Genomic DNA, 27,358 nt, shown 5'->3' on the forward strand with positions numbered 1-27,358 from the left:
TGATCGCTAATTATAGATACTTCTCCCCCACACACACTGATCCCGAATTATAGATACTCCCCCACGCACAGATCCCTAATTATAGATAATCCCCCACGCACTGATCCCTAATTATAGATACTCCCTCACGCACTGATCCCTAATTATAGATACTCCCCCACACACTGATCCCTAATTATCGATGCTCCTCCACAGACTGATCCCTAATTATAGATACTACCCCACACACGGATCCCTAATTATTGATACTCCCCCACGCACTGATCCCGAATTATAGATACTTCTCCACACACTGATCCCTAATTAGAGATACTCCCCCACACGCTGATCCCTAATTATAGATACTCCCCCACGCACTGATCCCTATTTATAGATACTTCTCCACACACTGATTCCTAATTATAGATACTCCCAAACACACTGATCCCTAATTATAGATATGTCTCCACACACTGATCCCCAATTATAGATACTCCCCCACTCACTGATCCCTAATTATAGATACTTCTCCAGACACTGATCCCTAATTATAGATACTTCACACACACACTGATCCCTAATTATAGATACTCCCCCACGCACTGATCCCTAATTATAGATACTTCTCCACACACTGATCCGTAATTATGGATACTTCTCCCCCACACACACTGATCCCTCATTATAGATACTCCCCTACGCACTGATCCCTAATTATAGATACTTCCACACACACTGATCCCTCATGAGAGATACTCCCCCACTCACTGATCCCTAATTATAGATACTCCCCCACGCACTGATCCCTAATTATAGATACTTCTCCACACACTGATCCCTAATTATAGATACTCCCCTACGAACTGATCCCTAATTATAGATACTCCCGCACGCACTGATCCCTAATTATACATACTCCCCCACGAACTGATCCCTAATTATAGATACTCCCACACACACTGATTCCTAATTATAGATACTCCCCCACGCGCTGATCCCTAAGTATCGGTACTTCTCCAGACACTGATCCCTAATTATAGATACTCCCCCACGCACTGATCCCTAATTATAGATACTTCCCCACACACTGATCCCTAATTATAGATACATCTCCACGAACTGATCCCTAATTATAGATACTCCCACACACACTGATCCCTAATTATAGATACTCCCCCACGCGCTGATCCCTAAGTATCGGTACTTCTCCAGACACTGATCCCTAATTATAGATACTCCCCCACGCACTGATCCCTAATTATAGATACTTCCCCACACACTGATCCCTAATTATAGATACTTCTCAACACACTGATCCCTAATTATAGATACTCCCCTACGCACTGATCCCTATTTATACATACTTATCCACACACTGATCCCTAATTATAGATACTCCCCCACGCACTGATCCCTAACTGTAGATACTTCTCCACACACTGATCCCTAATTATAGATACTCCCCTACGAACTGATCCCTAATTATAGATACTCCTCCACGCACTGATCCCTAATTTTAGATACTCCCCCACAGACTGATTCCTAATTATAGATACTCCCACAAACACTGATCCCTAATTCTAGATACTCTCGCACGCACTGATCCCTAATTATAGATACTCCCCCATGAACTGATCCCTAATTATAGATACTCCCACACACACTGATCCCTAATTATAGATACTCCCCCACGCGCTGATCCCTAAGTATAGGTACTTTTCCAGACACTGATCCCTAATTATAGATACTCCCAAACACACTGATCCCGAATTATAGATACTCCCACACGCACTGATCCCAAATTATAGATACTCCCACACACACTGATCCCAAATTATAGATACTCCCACGCACACTGATGCCTAATTATAGATACTCCCCCACGCACTGATCCCTACTTATACATACTCCCACACACACTGATCCCTAATTATAGATAGTCCCACACACACTGATCCCTAGTTATAGATACTCCCCCACACACTGATCCCTAATTATCGATACTCCCCCACGCACTGATCCCTAATTATAGATACTCCCACACACACTGATCCCTAATTATAGATACTCCCCTACGCACTGATCCCTAATTATAGATACTCCCCTACGCTCTGATCCCTAATTATAGATACTCCCCCACTCACTGATCCCTAATTATAGATACTCCCCCACACACTGATCCCTAATTATAGATACTCCCCCACGAACTGATCCCTAATTATAGATACTCCCACACACACTGATCCCTAATTATAGATACTCCCCCACGCGCTGATCCCTAAGTATAGGTACTTCTCCAGACACTGATCCCGAATTATAGATACTCCCAAACACACTGATCCCGAATTATAGATACTCCCCCACGCACTGATCCCTAATTATAGATACTCCCACACACACTGATCCCTAATTATAGATACTCCCACGCACACTGATGCCTAATTATAAATACTCACACACACACTGAACGCTAACTATAGATACTCTCCACGCACTGATCCCGAATTATAGATACTTCCCCACACAATGATCCCGAATTATAGATACTCCCCCACGCACTGATCCCTAATTATAGATACTCCCACACACACTGATCCCTAATTATAGATACTTCCCAACGCACTGATCCCTAATTATAGATACTCCCCCACACACTGATCCCCAATTATAGATACTTCTCCACGCACTGATCCCTAATTATAGATACTTCCCACGCACTGATCCCTAATTATAGATACTTCTCCACGCACTGATCCCTAATTATAGATACTCCCCCACGCACTGATCCCTAATTATAGATACTTCTCCACGCACTGATCCCTAATTATAGATACTTCCCACACACTGATCCCTAATTATAGATACTTCTCCACGCACTGATCCATAATTATAGATACTTCTCCACGCACTGATCCCTAATTATAGATACTCCCCCACACACTGATCCCTAATTATAGATACTTCTCCACACACTGATCCCTAATTATAGATACTTCCCACACACTGATCCCTAATTATAGATACTTCTCCACGCACTGATCCCTAATTATAGATACTCCCCCACACACTGTTACCTAATTATAGATACTTCTCCACGCACTGATCCCTAATTATAGATACTTCTCCATGCACTGATCCCTAATTATAGATACTCCCCCACACACTGATACCTAGTTATAGATACACCCCCATGCACTGATCCCTAATTATAGATACTTCTCCACACACTGATCCCTAATTATTGATACTCCCCCACACACTGATCCCTATTTATAGATACTCCCCCCCGCACTGATCCCTAATTATAGATACTTCTCCACACACTGATCCCTAATTATAGATACTCCCCCACACACTGATCCCTAATTATAGATATGTCTCCACACACTGATCCCTAATTATAGATACTCCCCCACACACTGATTCCTATTTATAGATACTCCCCCACGCACTGATGCCCAATTATAGATACTCCACCACACACTGATCCCTAATTATAGATACTCCCCCACGCACTGATCCCTAATTATAGATACTCCCCCACACACTGATCCCTAATTATAGATACTCCCCCACGCACTGATGCCCAATTATAGATACTCCACCACACACTGATCCCGAATTATAGATACTCCCCCACACACTGATCCCTAATTATAGATACTCCCCCACGCACTGATCCCTAATTATAGATACTCCCACACACACTGATCCCTAATTATAGATACTCCCCTACGCACTGATCCCTAATTATAGATACTCCCACACACACTGATCCCTAATTATAGATACTCCCCTACGCTCTGATCCCTAATTATAGATACTCCCCCACTCACTGATCCCTAATTATAGATACTCCCCCACACACTGATCCCTAATTATAGATAATCCCCCACGAACTGATCCCTAATTATAGATACTCCCACACACACTGATCCCTAATTATAGATACTCCCCCACGCGCTGATCCCTAAGTATAGGTACTTCTCCAGACACTGATCCCTAATTATAGATACTCCCAAACACACTGATCCCTAATTATAGATACTCCCCCACGCACTGATCCCTAATTATAGATACTCCCACACACACTGATCCCTAATTATAGATACTCCCACGCACACTGATGCCTAATTATAAATACTCACACACACACTGAACGCTAACTATAGATACTCTCCACGCACTGATCCCGAATTATAGATACTTCCCCACACACTGATCCCGAATTATAGATACTCCCCCACGCACTGATCCCTAATTATAGATACTCCCACACACACTGATCCCTAATTATAGATACTTCCCCACACACTGATCCCTAATTATCGATACTCCCCCACGCACTGATCCCTATTTATAGATACTCCCAGACACACTGATCCCTTATTATAGATACTCCCACACACACTGATCCCTAATTATAGATACTTCCCCACACACTGATCCCTAATTATAGATACTTCCCCACACTGATCCCTAATTATAGATACTCCTCCACACACTGATCCCTAATTATAGATACTTCTCCACACACTGATCCCTAATTATAGATACTCCCCCACGCACTGATCCCTAAATATAGATACTCCCCCACGCACTGATCCCTAATTATAGATACTTCTCCACGCACTGATCCCTAATTATAGATACTCCCCCACACACTGATCCCAAATTATAGATACTCCCCCACGCACTGATCCCTAATTATAGATACTCCCCCACACACTGATCTCTAATTATAGATACTCTCCACACACTGATCCCTAATTACAGAAACACCCCCAGGCACTGATCCCTAATTATAGATACTTCTCCACACACTGATCCCTAATTATAGATACTCCCACACGCACTGATCCCTAATTATAGATAGGCCCCCACGCACTGATCCATCATTATAGATACTCCCCAACGCACTGATCCATAATTATAGATACTTCTCCACACACTGATCCCTAATTATAGATACTCCCCCACACACTGATCCCTAATTATAGATACTCCCCCACGCACTGATCCGTAATTATAGATCCTCCCCAACGCACTGATCCCTAATTATAGATACTTCTCCACACACTAATCCCTAATTATAGATACTCCCACACACTGATCCCTAATTATAGATACTCCACCACACACTGATCCCTAATTAGAGATACTTCTCCACACACTGATCCCTAATTATGGATACTTCTCCACGCACTGATCCCTAATTATAGATACTTCTCCACACACTGATCCCTCATTATAGATACTCCTCCACACACTGGTCCCTAATTAAAGATACTCCCCCACGCACTGAACCCTAATTATAGATACTCCCCCACACACTGATTCCTAATTATTGATACTTCTAAACGCACTGATCCCTAATTATAGATACTTCCCACGCACTGATCCCTAATTATAGATACTTCTCCACGCACTGATCCCTAATTATAGATACTCCCCCACGCACTGATCCCTAATTATAGATACTTCTCCACGCACTGATCCCTAATTATAGATACTTCCCACACACTGATCTCTAATTATAGATACTTCTCCAGGCACTGATCCCAAATTATAGATACTTCTCAACGCACTGATCCCTAATTATAGATACTCCCCCACACACTGATCCCTAATTATAGATCCTCCCGCACACACTGATCCCTAATTATAGATACTTCTCCACGCACTGATCCCTAATTATAGATACTTCCCACACACTGATCCCTAATTATAGATACTTCTCCACGCACTGATCCCTAATTATAGATACTCCCCCACACACTGTTCCCTAATTATAGATACTTCTCCACGCACTGATCCCTAATTATAGATACTTCTCCATGCACTGATCCCTAATTATAGATACTCCCCCACACACTGATCCCTAGTTATAGATACTCCCCCATGCACTGATCCCTAATTATAGATACTTCTCCACACACTGATCCCTAATTATAGATACTCCCCCACACACTGATCCCTAATTATAGATACTCCCCCACGCACTGATCCCTAATTATAGATACTTCTCCACACACTGATCCGTAATTATAGATACTCCCCCACACACTGATCCCTAATTATAGATATGTCTCCACACACTGATCCCTAATTATAGATACTCCCCCACACACTGATTCCTATTTATAGATACTCCCCCACGCACTGATGCCCAATTATAGATACTCCACCACACACTGATCTCTAATTATAGATACTCCCCCACGCACTGATCCCTAATTATAGATACTCCCCCACACACTGATCCCTATTTATAGATACTCCCCAACGCACTGATGCCCAATTATAGATACTCCACCACACACTGATCCCTAATTATAGATACTCCCCCACACACTGATCCCTAATTATAGATACTCCCCCACGCACTGATCCCAAATTATAGATACTCCCCTACGCACTGATCCCTAATTATAGATGCTCCCACACACACTGATCCCTAATTATAGATACTCCCCAACGCACTGATCCCTAATTATAGATACTCCCACACACACTGATCCCTAATTATAGATACTCCCCTACGCTCTGATCCCTAATTATAGATACTCCCCCACTCACTGATCCCTAATTATAGATACTCCCCGACACACTCATCCCTAATTATAGATACTCCCCCACGAACTGATCCCTAATTATAGATACTCCCCCACGCACTGATCCCTAACTGTAGATACTTCTCCACACACTGATCCCTAATTATAGATACTCCCCTACGAACTGATCCCTAATTATAGATACTCCTCCACGCACTGATCCCTAATTTTAGATACTCCCCCACAGACTGATTCCTAATTATAGATACTCCCACAAACACTGATCCCTAATTCTAGATACTCCCGCACGCACTGATCCCTAATTATAGATATTCCCCCACGAACTGATCCCTAATTATAGATACTCCCACACACACTGATCCCTAATTATAGATACTCCCCCACGCGCTGATCCCTAAGTATAGGTACTTCTCCAGACACTGATCCCTAATTATAGATACTCCCAAACACACTGATCCCTAATTATAGATACTCCCACACGCACTGATCCCAATTTATAGATGCTCCCACACACACTGATCCCTAATTATAGATACTCCCACGCACACTGATGCCTAATTATAGATACTTACACACACACTGAACGCTAAATATAGATACTCTCCACGCACTGATCCCTAATTATAGATACTTCCCCACACACTGATCCCTAATTATAGATACTCCCCCACGCACTGATCCCCAATTATAGATACTCCCACACACACTGATCCCTAATTATAGATACTTCCCCACACACTGATCCCTAATTCTCGATACTCCCCCACGCACTGATCCCTAATTATAGATACTCGCAGACACACTGATCCCTAATTATAGATACTCCCACACACACTGATCCCTAATTAAAGATACTTCCCCACACACTGATCCCTAATTATAGATACTCCTCCACACACTGATCCCTAATTATAGATACTTCTCCACACACTGATCCCTAATTATAGATACTCCCCCATGCACTGATCCCTAATTATAGATACTTCTCCACACACTGATCCCTAATTATAGATACTCCCCCACACACTGATCCCTAATTATAGATACTCCCCCACGCACTGATCCCTAATTATAGATTCTCCCCTACGCACTGATCCCTAATTATAGATACTCCCCCACACACTGATCTCTAATTATAGATACTCTCCACACACTGATCCCTAATTACAGAAACAGCCCCAGGCACTGATCCCTAATTATAGATACTTCTCCACACACTGATCCTAATTATAGATGCTCCCACACGCACTGATCCCTAATTATAGATACTCCCCCACGCACTGATCCCTCATTATAGATACTCCCCAACGCACTGATCCATAATTATAGATACTTCAACACACACTGATCCCTAATTATAGATACTCCCCCACACACTGATCCCTAATTATAGATACTCCCCCACGCACTGATCCCTAATTATAGATCCTCCCCAACGCACTGATCCCTAATTATAGATACTTCTCCACACACTAATCCCTAATTATAGATACTCCCACACACTGATCCCTAATTAGAGATACTTCTCCACGCACTGATCCCTAATTATAGATACTTCTCCACACACTGATCCCTCATTATAGATACTCCTCCACACACTGATCCCTAATTATAGATACTCCCCCACGCACTGATCCCTAATTATAGAGAATCCCACACACACTGATCCCTAATTATAGATACTTCTCCACGCACTGATCCCTAATTATAGATACTTCCCACGCACTGATCCCTAATTATAGATACTTCTCCACGCACTGATCCCTAATTATAGATACTCCCCCACGCACTGATCCCTAATTATAGATACTTCTCCACGCACTGATCCCTAATTATAGATACTTCACGTACTGATCCATAATTATAGATACTTCTCCACGCACTGATCCCTAATTATAGATACTCCCCCACACACTGTTCCCTAATTATAGATACTTCTACACGCACTGATCCCTAATTATAGATACTTCTCCATGCACTGATCCCTAATTATAGATACTCCCCCACACACTGATCCCTAGTTATAGATACTCCCCCATGCACTGATCCCTAATTATAGATACTTCTCCACACACTGATCCCTAATTATAGATACACCCCCACACACTGATCCCTAATTATAGATACTCCCCCACGCACTGATCCCTAATTATAGATACTTCTCCACACACTGATCCCAAATTATAGATACTCCCCCACACACTGATTCCTAATTATAGATACTCCCCCACGCACTGATGCCCAATTATAGATACTCCACCACACACTGATCCCTAATTATAGATACTCCCCCACGCACTGATCCCTAATTATAGATACTCCCCCACACACTGATCCCTAATTATAGATACTCCCCCACGCACTGATGCCCAATTATAGATACTCCACCACACACTGATCCCTAATTATAGATACTCCCCCACACACTGATCCCTAATTATAGATACTCCCCCACGCACTGATCCCTAATTATAGATACTCCCCTACGCACTGATCCCTAATTATAGATACTCCCACACACACTGATCCCTAATTATAGATACTCCCCTACGCACTGGTCCCTAATTATAGATACTCCCACACACTGATCCCTAATTATAGATACTCCCCTACGCTCTGATCCCTAATTATAGATACTCCCCCACTCACTGATCCCTAATTATAGATACTCCCCCACGAACTGATCCCTAATTATAGATACTCCCACACACACTGATCCCTAAATATAGATACTCCCCCACGCGCTGATCCCTAAGTATAGGTACTTCTCCAGACACTGATCCCTAATTATAGATACTCCCAAACACACTGATCCCGAATTATAGATACTCCCCTACGCACTGATCCCTAATTATAGATACTCCCACACACACTGATCCCTAATTATAGATACTCCCACGCACACTGATGCCTAATTATAAATACTCACACACACACTGAACGCTAATTATAGATACTTCCCCACGCACTGATCCCTAATTATAGATACTCCCCCACACACTGATCCCCAATTATAGATACTTCTCCACGCACTGATCCCTAATGATAGATACTTCCCACGCACTGATCCCTAATTATAGATACTTCTCCACGCACTGATCCCTAATTATAGATACTCCCCCACGCACTGATCCCTAATTATAGATACTTCTCCACGCACTGATCCCTAATTATAGATACTTCTCCATGCACTGATCCCTAATTATAGATACTCCCCCACACACTGATCCCTAGTTATAGATACTCCCCCATGCACTGATCCCTAATTATAGATACTTCTCCACGCACTGATCCCTAATTATAGATACTCCCCCACGCACTGATCCCTAATTATAGATACTTCTCCACGCACTGATCCCTAATTATAGATACTTCCCACACACTGATCCCTAATTATAGATACTTCTCCACGCACTGATCCATAATTATAGATACTTCTCCACGCACTGATCCCTAATTATAGATACTCCCCCACACACTGATCCCTAATTTTCGATACTTCTCCACGCACTGATCCCTAATTATAGATACTTCCCACACACTGATCCCTAATTATAGATACTTCTCCACGCACTGATCCCTAATTATAGATACTCCCCCACACACTGTTCCCTAATTATAGATACTTCTCCACGCACTGATCACTAATTATAGATACTTCTCCATGCACTGATCCCTAATTATAGATACTCCCCCACACACTGATCCCTAGTTATAGATACTCCCCCATGCACTGATCCCTAATTATGGATACTTCTCCACACACTGATCCCTAATTATTGATACTCCCCCACACACTGATCCCTATTTATGGATACTCCCCCACACACTGATCCCTAATTATAGATACTTCTCCACACACTGATCCCTAATTATAGATACTCCCCCACACACTGATCCCTAATTATAGATATGTCTCCACACACTGATCCCTAATTATAGATACTCCCCCACACACTGATTCCTATTTATAGATACTCCCCCACGCACTGATGCCCAATTATAGATACTCCACCACACACTGATCCCTAATTATAGATACTCCCCCACGCACTGATCCCTAATTATAGATACTCCCCCACACACTGATCCCTAATTATAGATACTCCCCCACGCACTGATGCCCAATTATAGATACTCCACCACACACTGATCCCTAATTATAGATACTCCCCTACGCACTGATCCCTAATTATAGATACTCCCACACACACTGATCCCTAATTATAGATACTCCCACGCACACTGATGCCTAATTATAAATACTCACACACACACTGAACGCTAACTATAGATACGCTCCACGCACTGATCCCTAATTATAGATACTTCCACACACACTGATCCCTAATTATCGATACTCCCCCACGCACTGATCCCTATTTATAGATACTCCCAGACACACTGATCCCTAATTATAGATACTCCCACACACACTGATCCCTAATTATAGATACTTCCCCACACACTGATCCCTAATTATAGATACTTCCCCACACTGATCCCTAATTATAGATACTCCTCCACACACTGATCCCTAATTATAGATACTTCTCCACACACTGATCCCTAATTATAGATACTCCCCCACGCACTGATCCCTAAATATAGATACTCCCCCACGCACTGATCCCTAATTATAGATACTTCTCCACACACTGATCCCTAATTATAGATACTCCCCCACACACTGATCCCTAATTATAGATACTCCCCCACGCACTGATCCCTAATTATAGATACTCCCCCACGCACTGATCCCTAATTATAGATACTCCCCCACACACTGATCTCTAATTATAGATACTCTCCACACACTGATCCCTAATTACAGAAACACCCCCAGGCACTGATCCCTAATTATAGATACTTCTCCACACACTGATCCCTAATTATTGATACTCCCCCACACACTGATCCCTAATTATAGATACTCCCACACGCACTGATCCCTAATTATAGATAGGCCCCCACGCACTGATCCATCATTATAGATACTCCCCAACGCACTGATCCATAATTATAGATACTTCTCCACACACTGATCCCTAATTATAGATACTCCCCCACACACTGATCCCTAATTATAGATACTCCCCAACGCACTGATCCCTAATTATAGATCCTCCCCAACGCACTGATCCCTAATTATAGATACTTCTCCACACACTAATCCCTAATTATAGATACTCCCACACACTGATCCCTAATTATAGATACTCCACCACACACTGATCCCTAATTAGAGATACTTCTCCACACACTGATCCCTAATTATGGATACTTCTCCACGCACTGATCCCTAATTATAGATACTTCTCCACACACTGATCCCTCATTATAGATACTCCTCCACACACTGATCCCTAATTAAAGATACTCCCCCACGCACTGATCCCTAATTATAGATACTCCCCCACACACTGATTCCTAATTATTGATACTTCTCCACGCACTGATCCCTAATTATATATACTTCCCACGCACTGATCCCTAATTATAGATACTTCTCCACGCACTGATCCCTAATTATAGATACTCCCCCACGCACTGATCCCTAATTATAGATACTTCTCCACGCACTGATCCCTAATTATAGATACTTCTCCACGCACTGATACCTAATTATAGATACTTCTCCATGCACTGATCCCTAATTATAGATACTCCCCCACACACTGATCCCTAGTTATAGATACTCCCCCATGCACTGATCCCTAATTATAGATACTTCTCCACACACTGATCCCTAATTATAGATACTCCCCCACACACTGATCCCTAATTATAGATACTCCCCCACGCACTGATCCCTAATTATAGATACTTCTCCACAGACTGATCCCTAATTATAGATACTCCCCCACACACTGATCCCTAATTATAGATATGTCTCCACACACTGATCCCTAATTATAGATACTCCCCCACACACTGATTCCTATTTATAGATACTCCCCCACGCACTGATGCCCAATTATAGATACTCCACCACACACTGATCTCTAATTATAGATACTCCCCCACGCACTGATCCCTAATTATAGATACTCCCCCACACACTGATCCCTAATTATAGATACTCCCCCACGCACTGATGCCCAATTATAGATACTCCACCACACACTGATCCCTAATTATAGATACTCCCCCACACACTGATCCCTAATTATAGATACTCCCCCACGCACTGATCCCTAATTATAGATACTCCCCTACGCACTGATCCCTAATTATAGATACTCCCACACACACTGATCCCTAATTATAGATACTCCCCTACGCACTGATCCCTAATTATAGATACTCCCACACACACTGATCCCTAATTATAGATACTCCCCCACACACTGATCCCTAATTATAGATACTCCCCCACGCACTGATGCCCAATTATAGATACTCCACCACACACTGATCCCTAATTATAGATACTCCCCCACACACTGATCCCTAATTATAGATACTCCCCCACGCACTGATCCCTAATTATAGATACTCCCCTACGCACTGATCCCTAATTATAGATACTCCCACACACACTGATCCCTAATTATAGATACTCCCCTACGCACTGGTCCCTAATTATAGATACTCCCACACACACTGATCCCTAATTATAGATACTCCCCTACGCTCTGATCCCTAATTATAGATACTCCCCCACTCACTGATCCCTAATTATAGATACTCCCCCACGAACTGATCCCTAATTATAGATACTCCCACACACACTGATCCCTAATTATAGATACTCCCCCACGCGCTGATCCCTAAGTATAGGTACTTCTCCAGACACTGATCCCTAATTATAGATACTCCCCTACGCACTGATCCCTAATTATAGATACTCCCACACACACTGATCCCTAATTATAGATACTCCCACGCACACTGATGCCTAATTATAAATACTCACACACACACTGAACGCTAATTATAGATACTTCCCCACGCACTGATCCCTAATTATAGATACTCCCCCACACACTGATCCCCAATTATAGATACTTCTCCACGCACTGATCCCTAATGATAGATACTTCCCACGCACTGATCCCTAATTATAGATACTTCTCCACGCACTGATCCCTAATTATAGATACTCCCCCACGCACTGATCCCTAATTATAGATACTTCTCCACGCACTGATCCCTAATTATAGATACTTCTCCATGCACTGATCCCGAATTATAGATACTCCCCCACACACTGATCCCTAGTTATAGATACTCCCCCATGCACTGATCCCTAATTATAGATACTTCTCCACGCACTGATCCCTAATTATAGATACTCCCCCACGCACTGATCCCTAATTATAGATACTTCTCCACGCACTGATCCCTAATTATAGATACTTCCCACACACTGATCCCTAATTATAGATACTTCTCCACGCACTGATCCATAATTATAGATACTTCTCCACGCACTGATCCCTAATTATAGATACTCCCCCACACACTGATCCCTAATTTTCGATACTTCTCCACGCACTGATCCCTAATTATAGATACTTCCCACACACTGATCCCTAATTATAGATACTTCTCCACGCACTGATCCCTAATTATAGATACTCCCCCACACACTGTTCCCTAATTATAGATACTTCTCCACGCACTGATCACTAATTATAGATACTTCTCCATGCACTGATCCCTAATTATAGATACTCCCCCACACACTGATCCCTAGTTATAGATACTCCCCCATGCACTGATCCCTAATTATGGATACTTCTCCACACACTGATCCCTAATTATTGATACTCCCCCACACACTGATCCCTATTTATGGATACTCCCCCACACACTGATCCCTAATTATAGATACTTCTCCACACACTGATCCCTAATTATAGATACTCCCCCACACACTGATCCCTAATTATAGATATGTCTCCACACACTGATCCCTAATTATAGATACTCCCCCACACACTGATTCCTATTTATAGATACTCCCCCACGCACTGATGCCCAATTATAGATACTCCACCACACACTGATCCCTAATTATAGATACTCCCCCACGCACTGATCCCTAATTATAGATACTCCCCCACACACTGATCCCTAATTATAGATACTCCCCCACGCACTGATGCCCAATTATAGATACTCCACCACACACTGATCCCTAATTATAGATACTCCCCTACGCACTGATCCCTAATTATAGATACTCCCACACACACTGATCCCTAATTATAGATACTCCCACGCACACTGATGCCTAATTATAAATACTCACACACACACTGAACGCTAACTATAGATACGCTCCACGCACTGATCCCTAATTATAGATACTTCCACACACACTGATCCCTAATTATCGATACTCCCCCACGCACTGATCCCTATTTATAGATACTCCCAGACACACTGATCCCTAATTATAGATACTCCCACACACACTGATCCCTAATTATAGATACTTCCCCACACACTGATCCCTAATTATAGATACTTCCCCACACTGATCCCTAATTATAGATACTCCTCCACACACTGATCCCTAATTATAGATACTTCTCCACACACTGATCCCTAATTATAGATACTCCCCCACGCACTGATCCCTAAATATAGATACTCCCCCACGCACTGATCCCTAATTATAGATACTTCTCCACACACTGATCCCTAATTATAGATACTCCCCCACACACTGATCCCTAATTATAGATACTCCCCCACGCACTGATCCCTAATTATAGATACTCCCCCACGCACTGATCCCTAATTATAGATACTCCCCCACACACTGATCTCTAATTATAGATACTCTCCACACACTGATCCCTAATTACAGAAACACCCCCAGGCACTGATCCCTAATTATAGATACTTCTCCACACACTGATCCCTAATTATTGATACTCCCCCACACACTGATCCCTAATTATAGATACTCCCACACGCACTGATCCCTAATTATAGATAGGCCCCCACGCACTGATCCATCATTATAGATACTCCCCAACGCACTGATCCATAATTATAGATACTTCTCCACACACTGATCCCTAATTATAGATACTCCCCCACACACTGATCCCTAATTATAGATACTCCCCAACGCACTGATCCCTAATTATAGATCCTCCCCAACGCACTGATCCCTAATTATAGATACTTCTCCACACACTAATCCCTAATTATAGATACTCCCACACACTGATCCCTAATTATAGATACTCCACCACACACTGATCCCTAATTAGAGATACTTCTCCACACACTGATCCCTAATTATGGATACTTCTCCACGCACTGATCCCTAATTATAGATACTTCTCCACACACTGATCCCTCATTATAGATACTCCTCCACACACTGATCCCTAATTAAAGATACTCCCCCACGCACTGATCCCTAATTATAGATACTCCCCCACACACTGATTCCTAATTATTGATACTTCTCCACGCACTGATCCCTAATTATATATACTTCCCACGCACTGATCCCTAATTATAGATACTTCTCCACGCACTGATCCCTAATTATAGATACTCCCCCACGCACTGATCCCTAATTATAGATACTTCTCCACGCACTGATCCCTAATTATAGATACTTCTCCACGCACTGATACCTAATTATAGATACTTCTCCATGCACTGATCCCTAATTATAGATACTCCCCCACACACTGATCCCTAGTTATAGATACTCCCCCATGCACTGATCCCTAATTATAGATACTTCTCCACACACTGATCCCTAATTATAGATACTCCCCCACACACTGATCCCTAATTATAGATACTCCCCCACGCACTGATCCCTAATTATAGATACTTCTCCACAGACTGATCCCTAATTATAGATACTCCCCCACACACTGATCCCTAATTATAGATATGTCTCCACACACTGATCCCTAATTATAGATACTCCCCCACACACTGATTCCTATTTATAGATACTCCCCCACGCACTGATGCCCAATTATAGATACTCCACCACACACTGATCTCTAATTATAGATACTCCCCCACGCACTGATCCCTAATTATAGATACTCCCCCACACACTGATCCCTAATTATAGATACTCCCCCACGCACTGATGCCCAATTATAGATACTCCACCACACACTGATCCCTAATTATAGATACTCCCCCACACACTGATCCCTAATTATAGATACTCCCCCACGCACTGATCCCTAATTATAGATACTCCCCTACGCACTGATCCCTAATTATAGATACTCCCACACACACTGATCCCTAATTATAGATACTCCCCTACGCACTGATCCCTAATTATAGATACTCCCACACACACTGATCCCTAATTATAGATACTCCCCTACGCTCTGATCCCTAATTATAGATACTCCCCCACTCACTGATCCCTAATTATAGATACTCCCCGACACACTGATCCCTAATTATAGATACTCCCCCACGAACTGATCCCTAATTATAGATACTCCCACACACACTGATCCCTAATTATAGATACTCCCCCACGCGCTGATCCCTAAGTATAGGTACTTCTCCAGACACTGATCCCTAATTATAGATACTCCCAAACACACTGATCCCTAATTATAGATACTCCCCCACGCACTAATCCCTAATTATAGATACTCCCACACACACTGATCCCTAATTATAGATACTCCCACGCACACTGATGCCTAATTATAGATACTCACACACACACTGAACGCTAACTATAGATACTCTCCACGCACTGATCCCTAATTATAGATACTTCTCCACACACTGATCCCTAATTATAGATACTCCCCCACGCACTGATCCCTAATTATAGATACTCCCACACACACTGATCCCTAATTATAGATACTTCCCCACACACTGATCCCTAATTATCGATACTCCCAGACACACTGATCCCTAATTATAGATACTCCCACACACACTGATCCCTGATTATAGATACTTCCCCACACACTGATCCCTAATTATAGATACTCCTCCACACACTGATCCCTAATTATAGATACTTCTCCACACACTGATCCCAAATTATAGATACTCCCCCACGCACTGATCCCTAATTATAGATACTTCTCCACACACTGATCCCTAATTATAGATACTCCCCCACACACTGATCCCTAATTATAGATACTCCCCCACGCACTGATCCCTAATTATAGATACTCCCCCACACACTGATCTCTAATTATAGATACTCTCCACACACTGATCCCTAATTACAGAAACACCCCCAGGCACTGATCCCTAATTATAGATACTTCTCCACACACTGATCCCTAATTATAGATACTCCCCCACACACTGATCCCTCATTATAGATACTCCCACACGCACTGATGCCTAATTATAGATAGTCCCCCACGCACTGATCCCTCATTATAGATACTCCCCAACGCACTGATCCATAATTATAGATACTTCTCCACACACTGATCCCTAATTATAGATACTCCCCCACGCACTGATCCCTAATTACAGATCCTCCCCAACGCACTGATCCCTAATTATAGATACTTCTCCACACACTAATCCCTAATTATAGATACTCCCACACACTGATCCCTAATTATAGATACTCTACCACACACTGGTCCCTAATTAGAGATACTTCTCCACACACTGATCCCTAATTATGGATACTTCTCCACGCACTGATCCCTAATTATAGATACTTCTCCATACACTGATCCCTCATTATAGATAATCCTCCACACACTGATCCCTAATTATAGATACTCCCCCACGCACTGATCCCTAATTATAGATACTCCCCCACACACTGATCCCTAATTATAGATACTTCTCCACGCACTGATCCCTAATTATAGATACTTCCCACGCACTGATCCCTAATTATAGATACTTCTCCACGCACTGATCCCTAATTATAGATACTCCCCCACGCACTGATCCCTAATTATAGATACTTCCCACACACTGATCCCTAATTATAGATACTTCTCCATGCACTGATCCCTAATTATAGATACTTCTCCACGCATTGATCCCTAATTATAGATCCTCCCCCACACACTGATCCCTAATTATAGATGCTCCCCCACACACTGATCCCTAATTATAGATACTTCTCCACGCACTGATCCCTAATTATAGATACTTCCCACACACTGATCCCTAATTATAGATACTTCTCCACGCACTGATCCCTAATTATAGATACTCCCCCACGCACTGATCCCTAATTATAGATACTTCTCCACACACTGATCCCTAATTATAGATACTCCCCCACACACTGATCCCTAATTATAGATATGTCTCCACACACTGATCCCTAATTATAGATACTCCCCCACACACTGATTCCTAATTATAGATACTCCCCCACGCACTGATGCCCAATTATAGATACTCCACCACACACTGATCCCTAATTATAGATACTCCCCCACGCACTGATCCCTAATTATAGATACTCCCCCACACACTGATCCCTAATTATAGATACTCCCCCACGCACTGATGCCCAATTATAGATACTCCACCACACACTGATCCCTAATTATAGATACTCCCCCACACACTGATCCCTAATTATAGATACTCCCCCATGCACTGATCCCTAATTATAGATACTCCCCTACGCACTGATCCCTAATTATAGATACTCCCACACACACTGATCCCTAATTATAGATACTCCCCTACGCACTGATCCCTAATTATAGATACTCCCACACACACTGATCCCTAATTATAGATACTCCCCTACGCTCTGATCCCTAATTATAGATACTCCCCCACTCACTGATCCCTAATGATAGATACTCCCCCACACACTGATCCCTAATTATAGATACTCCCCCACGCACTGATCCCTAATTATAGATACTCCTCCATGCACTGATCCCTAATTATAGATACTCCCACACTCACTGTTCCCTAATTATAGATACTCCTCCATGCACTGATCCTAATGATAGATACTCCCCTACGCACTGATCTCTCTCTATTCTCAGCCACAGCCAGCGCCGTCTCTGTTCTCACCAACACACTCCTCTTTTCGACTCTTCTTTCACAGTTTGTGGTGTTACTGGCTGGGCTCAGTATTTATTGCCCCTCCCTAGCTCCCCCTTGAGAAGGTGGTGCTGAGCTGCCTTCTTGAACCACTGCAGTCCAATTCCTGTGCATTGACCCACAATTCCATTTGGGAGGGAATTCCAGGCTTTCGATCCAGTGGCAATAAAGGAAAAGTATATATTTCCAAGTCAGGATGTTGAGTGACTTGGATCGGAACTTGGAGGGGGTGGTGTTCCCATGTATCTGCTGCCCTTGTCCTTCTCGGTGGAAGTGGTCATGGGTTTGGAAGTTGCTGTCGGAGGATCTTTGGTGAATTCCTGCAGTGCACCTTGTAGATGGTACACACTGCTGCTACTGAGCACTCAGTAGTGGGGGGTGTGGATATGTGTGGGTGTGGTGCCAATCAAGAGGGGGCTGCTTTGTCCCAGATGATGTTGAGCTTCTTCAATGTTGTTGGGGCTGCACCCACCCAGCCAAATGCGGGGTATTCCATCCCACTCCTGACTTGTGACTTGTAGATGAGGGAGGGGGGGCAGGGCTTTGAGCAGTGAGGTGGTAAGTTTCTCACTGCAGGATTTGCAACCTTTGTCACTGGTCTTATAGCCACTGTCCTCATCAGAGCGCATTTTGTAAAAGGTGTGCACTGCCAGTACCTGGGGGAATGAATTCTGTGGAATGCTTTATTTCTATCCTGTGTACTCTGTAGTAGGCAGTGGAGGCCAAGTCTCTGGATACTTTCAAGAAAGATATGGATAGAGCTCCTAAAGATCATGGAATCAAGGGTTACGGGGATAAGGCAGGAACAGGATGCTGATTGTGGATGATCAGCCATGATCATAATGAATGGTGGTGCTGGCTCGAAGGGCCGAATGGTCTACTCCTGCACCTATTGTCTGTTGCTCAGAAACAAAGACTAAATCCCTGACAGGTTTGAATGTAGTTTGAGCTGACGGGAAATTAAAGATAGAAGCAGGCTATTCAGCCCATCTAGTCCACACTGCTCTCCGAGCAGCATTCCATCCCTGTAACTCTGCATTTCCCACGGCTAGCCTACATATCCATGGACACTACAGGCAATTTAGCACAGCCAATCCACCCTAACCTGCACAGCTTCGAACTGTGGGAGGAAACCGGAGCACCCGGAGGAAACCCATGCAGACATTCGCCCTGAGTGTAGAATTGAACCCAGGTCCCTGGCGCTGTGTCGCAGCAATGACAATGACTGAGCCATCGCGCTGCCCCCAGGTCATAGCTGGCCTAAATCCCAGCTCCAATCTGCATCATCGTCCTGCTTGTCACAGACAGATTGATCAATGCAATCGGTGAACATCTGAAGCAGGCAGCCAGGCCTGAACTGGATTCGGAAGCCCCTCCTTACTCTCCTGTTTCTCTGGGACAGGGGTGGGGAGGGTTGGCTAAGGTAAACAGGTGAGAGTTCTGACTAGGGTGGGACTTACCACCCACGTTGGCCTGTGTCCCAGAGCAGTACAGGCCTTAGGGAGGGGTTGGGGACTGATCATGTGAAGACCTGATGTCAGCCAGGGCCTGATGTAACATTGGCAATGGTGTAATGCAGGAGTTAGCAGCTGTGCCTCCCATGTGCCAGGAGGCGTCTATCTGGGAGAGGCCTAGCCCCTAAGGCCAGGGTGTCACATTAAAGGCAATTGGAGGGTTCACAATTATGATGCTTAGCTGCTGAAGCCTGACAGGTTCAACTCCTCAAAACTGGCTCAGCCGACAGGAGAGAGAGAGAGAGAGAGACAGAGAGACTTCTCTCAGGACAGCCTGTTCCAGCTTGCCCTATTTCAAAGAACGCATTTAATGAATCAACTTGTCACCAAAGATGATTTTTTTCTCCCCCTATCTCTCCTGCTTCCCGCAAAGACAAAACAAGAATTACCTCAACCCCAGCATCGAAATGCAGTTCAAAACCCTCCCAGCTTCCCATTAGACAAGATACAATCCGACAAGAGACAGCAAGAACTGCAGATGCTGGAATCTGATGTAACAAGGCATAGAGCTGGAGCTACACAGCAGGCCAGGCAGCATCAGAGGGGCAGTAACAAGGGTCGTGACCCTGAAACATCAACTTTCCTGCTTGGCCTGCTGTGTTCCCCCAGCTCCACACTGTGTTAACTCTACAATCCAACATATTTGCTTAAATATTGTTTCATCATCTTAGATTTAGACCTTATTGTGATGTGTACTCAAGTGCAGGAGTACGGTGAAAACTTTTTCAATGTCACCATGCACAGCATCATCTTAGGAACGGCTACCTGGATCCAAACAATTAGGCAGAAAGAAATAAGGAATAAAGTTAATAGTTCTAAAGATTCCTTCAGAATCTGGTTTAAAGGCTCCTGTCACCGTCCTACAACTACCCTTTATTGATTTGATTTACTATTGTCACGTGTACCTTAGTACAATGAAAAGTTCTGTTTTGTGTGCAGTACGGGCAGAGCGTACCATACAAAATGCATGAGGGTAATAGACAATGTTACAGCTGCAGAGAAGGTGCACAGAGAACAAGATCAACATTAAATTTAACATTTGAGGGGTCCATTCAGAAATCTAATAACAGTGCGAAAGAAGCTGTTCTCGTACACCACCTAATATTTCATCTGGGAGCCTTGGAGGTGAGTATTTACTTACTGCTGGACTATGATAGGCATCACAATCTAGCAAGACCCTGTCCTCTCCCAAGAGCTTTCCTTGGTAGAAGTTAGTGGGTATTTAGGAAGATTAATTTGTACCTTGTGCATGGCCACTACGCTGATATGGTGCGGATCTCCGCTCTGTGAACTCTCACTAGGGGCACCGGCTGGGGTCTTCCAACCGAACTCAGTGCCGCCAAGGAGAGGGGAAGGCCACACAGAGGGAACAGCTTTGGGAGAGGAAAGAGAAATGTTGGAATCATAGAGTTTCGCAGCAAGTGGCCAGACTCCTTACCATACACACATGGCATCTGTAGGTTTCCCTCTGTAACAGCTTCTGTGTGAGCTCACTGATCCGGGCTTTCAGGATGTCTGAGGTTACACCTCTGTCCACCACAGGGTTAACCATTCTGTAGAGGATGCAACAGGTTAAAGCTGGAATCTGTGGGAATGTGAATTGTACATCAAGACCATGTCTATATTACCACAATCTAGGACCACTCTTGTACAATGGGATCCCTTCTAGCCCAGTGGACCCACAAAGATCCTGAAGACAATGCCCAAAGTCCACGGCATCCCCTCCCTGCTGTTTACTGTCTGTTCCAAGCTCCAATCCCGAGACTGAAGCACACAAGCCCAGCTTGACTCTCCAACGAGGGACCGCTGCCATCTATTTGAGGGGACTTTAAATGAGCTAAAGTTTCCATGGTCCCAGAGAGAGCCAGCGATGAATTTAACCTGAGGGTCGCCAGGCCTCAGGTGAGGGGTGAGATCAAGGAGGTGGCGCGGGAATGGAACCCGCGCTGTTGGCATCGCAAAACCAGCTGCCCAGCCTTAATTGGGAGCACATTAATTGGCTGTAAATCACTGTGGGATGTGCTGCGGAGATGGGAAGTGATATATAAATACGAGACCTTTCTTTCTGGATAATCAAATTCCATAGGAAGTTTCCGAAAAGATTGGATTGATATTTGAAAGGGATGAATTTAGAAGGCTATGGAGCTAAGGCTTGAGACTGGGACTAGCTGTGGAGCTCTTTCAGGAGCTGGTACATTAATGATGGGTCGAATAGCCTCATTCTGTTGGGTCAAATTCTAGGATTCTAAGCATTATGCCTGTAACTTTTCACCATTAAAAGCATTCCGGCTACAACCCAAAACATTGCCCCACAGCCTTCTGGAGACATTAACATTTTACTGGACTTTTAAACTTAGGAACATGCATCTGTTTATTAACATTGGGGGGCAGGTTTTTTTTAACATTCTTTCATAGGGTGTGGACACCATTAGCTAGACCAGTCCATCCCTAATTTCCCAGAGGGCAATTGAAAGTCATTCACATCACTGTGTATATGGAGTCACATTTAGACCAGAGGGGCTAAAGGTGCCTTAAACACAGCAGTTGTGAAACCAAAGGAGGTTTGAGTTGCGTAAATGTATTTAAGGGACAGTGAGCGCCTGAACTTCCTTCCTGCTGATGACTTTACAAAATGCGTGTTTGACCTCATCACGTTCAACCTGAGGAACGATATGGAGACTTTAGACAGGGAGGAGAAAACATCGAGACAAATTGCTCCAGGGATGAGGAAATCCCATTACACGGATGGAGTGGAGGAGCTGAGGGAATGTGGGAAAGCGATTTGATAGAGGTGTCCCAAATCCTGAAGGTCCAACAGGGAGTAGGCAGAGAGATACTGATCCCCAAAGGTTAACAGCTGAAGAGCCACTGTTTTGGAGTGACTGACACAACAAAGGGAAGCCAATGAGAAAAAAAAGCCTTCACACAGCGAGTCCAGATTGCACATCCTGGGAACGTGAACAAGGCATATTCAACCATGACTTTCAAAAGGGAATTGAAAGAATTTGTGAAGTGAAGTATGGGGTGGCCTGGTGGCTCAGTGGTTAGCACTGCTGCCTCAGTGCCATGGAATCGGCTTCAATCCCACCCTCAGGCGATTGTCTGTGTAGAGCCTCCCTGTGTCTGTGTGGGTTTCGTCCCACAGTCCAAAGAGGTGCAGGTCGAGGTGATGATAGGAACTGCCGATACTGGAGAATCCGAGATAACAAGGTGTAGAGCTGGATGAACACAGCAGGCCAAGCAGCATCAGAGGAGCAGGAAAGCTGATGTTTCGGGCCTAGACCCTTCTTCACAAATGGGGCAGGGGAAGGGGATTCTGATATAAATAGGGAGCGAGGGGGAGGCGGATCGAAGATGGATAGAGGAGAAGATAAGTGGAGAGGAGACAGACAAGTTAAAGGGGCGGGGATGGAGCCAGTAAAGGTGAGTGTAGGTGGGAAGGTAGGGAGGGGATAGGTCAGTCCGGGGAGGACAGACAGGCCAAGCGGGCGGTATGAGGTTGGTAGGTAGGAAATGGGGGTGGGGCTTGAGGTGGGAGGAGGGGATAGGTGAGAGGAAGGACAGGTTAGGGAGGTGGGGACGAGCTGGGCTGGTTTTGAGATGCAGTGAGGGGGGCGGGGGAGGGGAGATTTTGAAGCTGGCGAAATCCACATTGATACCATTGGGCTGCAGGATTCCCAAGCGGAATATGAGTTGCTGTTCCTGCAACCTTCGGGTGACATCATTGTGGCACTGCAGGAGGCCCAGGATAGACATGTCGTCTAAGGAATGGGAGGGGGAGTGGAAATGGTTTGCGACTGGGAGGTGCAATTGTTTATTGCGAACCGAGCGTAGGTGTTCTGCAAAGCGGTCCCCAAGCCTCTGCTTGGTTTCCCCAATGTAGAGGAAGCCACACCGGGTACAGCGGATGCAGTATACCACATTGGCAGGTGTACCAGTCCCTATACACCTGTATTCCTCATGCTGATGGCCTAAAAGCCCTCCGCTTCTTCCTGTCCCACAGGCCTGACCAGTCCCCCTCCACCGACACCCTCATCCGCCAAGCCGAACTCGTCCTCACCCTAACAACTTCTCTTTCGATTCCTCCCACTTCCTACAGACAAAGGGGGTGGCCATGGGTACCCGCATGGGCCCCAGCTATGCCTGCCTCTTTGTAGGTTATGTGGAACAGTCCATCTTCCGTACCTACACTGGCCCCAAACCCCACCTCTTCCTCCGTTACATTGATGACTGTATCGGTGCCTCCTCGTGCTCCCGAGAGGAGCTCGAACAGTTCATCCACTTCACCAACACCTTCCACCCCAACCTCAAGTTCACCTGGGCCATCTCCAATACATCCCTCACCTTCCTGGGCCTCTCTGTCTCCATTTCAGGCAAACACCTACATCCATTTCAAGCCCATCGACTCCCACAGCTACCTAGAATACACCTCCTCCCACCCACCTTCCTGCAAAAATGCCATCCCCTATTCCCAATTCCTTCGCCTCCGCCGCATCTGCACCCAGGATGAGGCATTCCACTCCCGCACATCCCAGATGTCCACGTTCTTCAAGGACCGCAACTTTCCCCCCGCAGTCATTGAGAATGCCCTTGACCGTGTCTCCCGCATTTCTCACAACTCATCCCTCACACCCCGCCCCCACAATAACCGCCCTAAGAGAATCCCCCTCGTCCTCACATACCACCCCACCAACCTACGGATACAACGCATCATCCTCCGACATTTCCACCATCTACAATCCGACCCCACCACCCAAGACATTTTTCCATCCCCACCCTTGTCTGCTTTCCGGAGAGACCACTCTCTCTGGGACTCCCTTGTTCGCTCCACACTCCCCTCTAACCCCACCACACCCGGCACCTTCCCCTGCAACCGCAGGAAATGCTACTCTTGCCCCCACACCTCCTCCCTCACCCCTATCCCAGGCCCCAAGAAGACTTTCCACATCAAGCAGATGTTCAGCTACACATGTACCAATGTGGTATGCTGCATCCGCTGTACCCGGTGTGGCTTCCTCTACATTGGGGAAACCAAGCGGATGCTTCGGGACCACTTTGCATAACACCTCGGTTCACACTAAACAAGTGCACCCCCCAGTCGCGAACCATTTCAACTCCCCCTCCCATTCCTTAGACGACATGTCCATCATGGGCTTCCTGCAGTGCCACAACGATGCCACCTGAAGGTTGCAGGAACAGCAACTCATATTCCGCTTGGGAACCCTGCAGCCCAATGGTATCGATGTGGACTTCACAAGCTTCAAAATCTCCCCTCCCCCCGCCGCATCCCAAAACCAGCCCAGCTCGTCCCCGCTTCCCTAACCTGCTCTTACTCTCACCTATCTCCTCTTCCCACATCAAGCCTCACCTCCATTTCCTACCTACTAACCTCATCCGACCCCCTTGACCTGCCTGTCCTCCCCGTACTGACTTATCCCCTCCCTACCTCCCCACCTACACTCACCTTTACTGGCACCATCCCCACCTCTTTAACTTGTCTGTCTCCCCTCCACCTAATTACTCCTCCAACCATCTTCTATCCACCTCCCCCTCTCTCCCTATTTATTTCAGAGCCCTCTTCCCATTCCCCATTTCTGATTAAGGACCTAGGTCTAAAATGTCAGCTTTCCTGCTCCTAAGATGCTGCTTGGCCTGCTGTGTTCATCCAGTTCCACACCTTGTTATCTCAGGTTGGGGTGGGATGCTTTTCAGAGGCACTCAATGGGCCAAGTAGCCTGCTTACTGTAGGGATTCTGTGAAGAGATGAGCGGGTTTAGCTAAATCACTCTGACCAATGGCCAGCTGTAGCAGCATTCTCTGAGTCTACGATGGAGTTTGTCTCTTTGTTCAGCTCTCTCTCAGCCCAACAATAAAAAAAATGGTTCATAGGAGAGAGAGGGCCCTCTCAGCTGTGAGGCCAGACTGACCCATAACTAGAACAGTCAAGTGCAATCCAACAGCCTCAAGAAACCTGATCGAATGCCCCCATTCTGCAACTCAATTCCAATCCCTCGCTAACACGACCAGCCATTCATACTCACTAACTAATGGTGGCCCTGTTTATTCCTATCGCTGACAGGGTGGAACTTACCTTATCATCACACTGTGCTGGTCCTGCGCTTCTACCAGCTTCTGTGCCTGACCATTCGGGCCCTCTGCTGCTGAACATCTGTAGAAAGCACTGGTTAAGGAGAGATTGGAAAACCTGGGTCCAGTGGAAACACACTTGCTGATGATGGTGTCGACTCTAACCAA

The 27,358-nt window shown here is 44.8% G+C and overlaps 1 protein-coding gene across 2 annotated transcripts in view; it reads right to left on the reverse strand.

The window, feature by feature from the left end:
- LOC125447552 (E3 ubiquitin-protein ligase RNF220-like) overlaps positions 1-27,358 on the reverse strand; it is a 106,053-nt gene that overhangs the window by 36,957 nt on the left and 41,738 nt on the right. For both annotated transcript variants that reach the window (XM_048522026.2, XM_048522027.2), the window contains exons 10-11: positions 27,195-27,272; positions 22,542-22,656 (exon numbers count right to left, since the gene is read on the reverse strand). In XM_048522026.2, the coding sequence (XP_048377983.1) occupies positions 22,542-22,656; positions 27,195-27,272 (193 nt within the window). The remainder of the gene's footprint in view (positions 1-22,541; positions 22,657-27,194; positions 27,273-27,358) is intronic.

Source organism: Stegostoma tigrinum, chromosome 35, assembly GCF_030684315.1.
Source record: "Stegostoma tigrinum isolate sSteTig4 chromosome 35, sSteTig4.hap1, whole genome shotgun sequence".
NCBI classification, from domain to species: domain Eukaryota; kingdom Metazoa; phylum Chordata; class Chondrichthyes; order Orectolobiformes; family Stegostomatidae; genus Stegostoma; species Stegostoma tigrinum.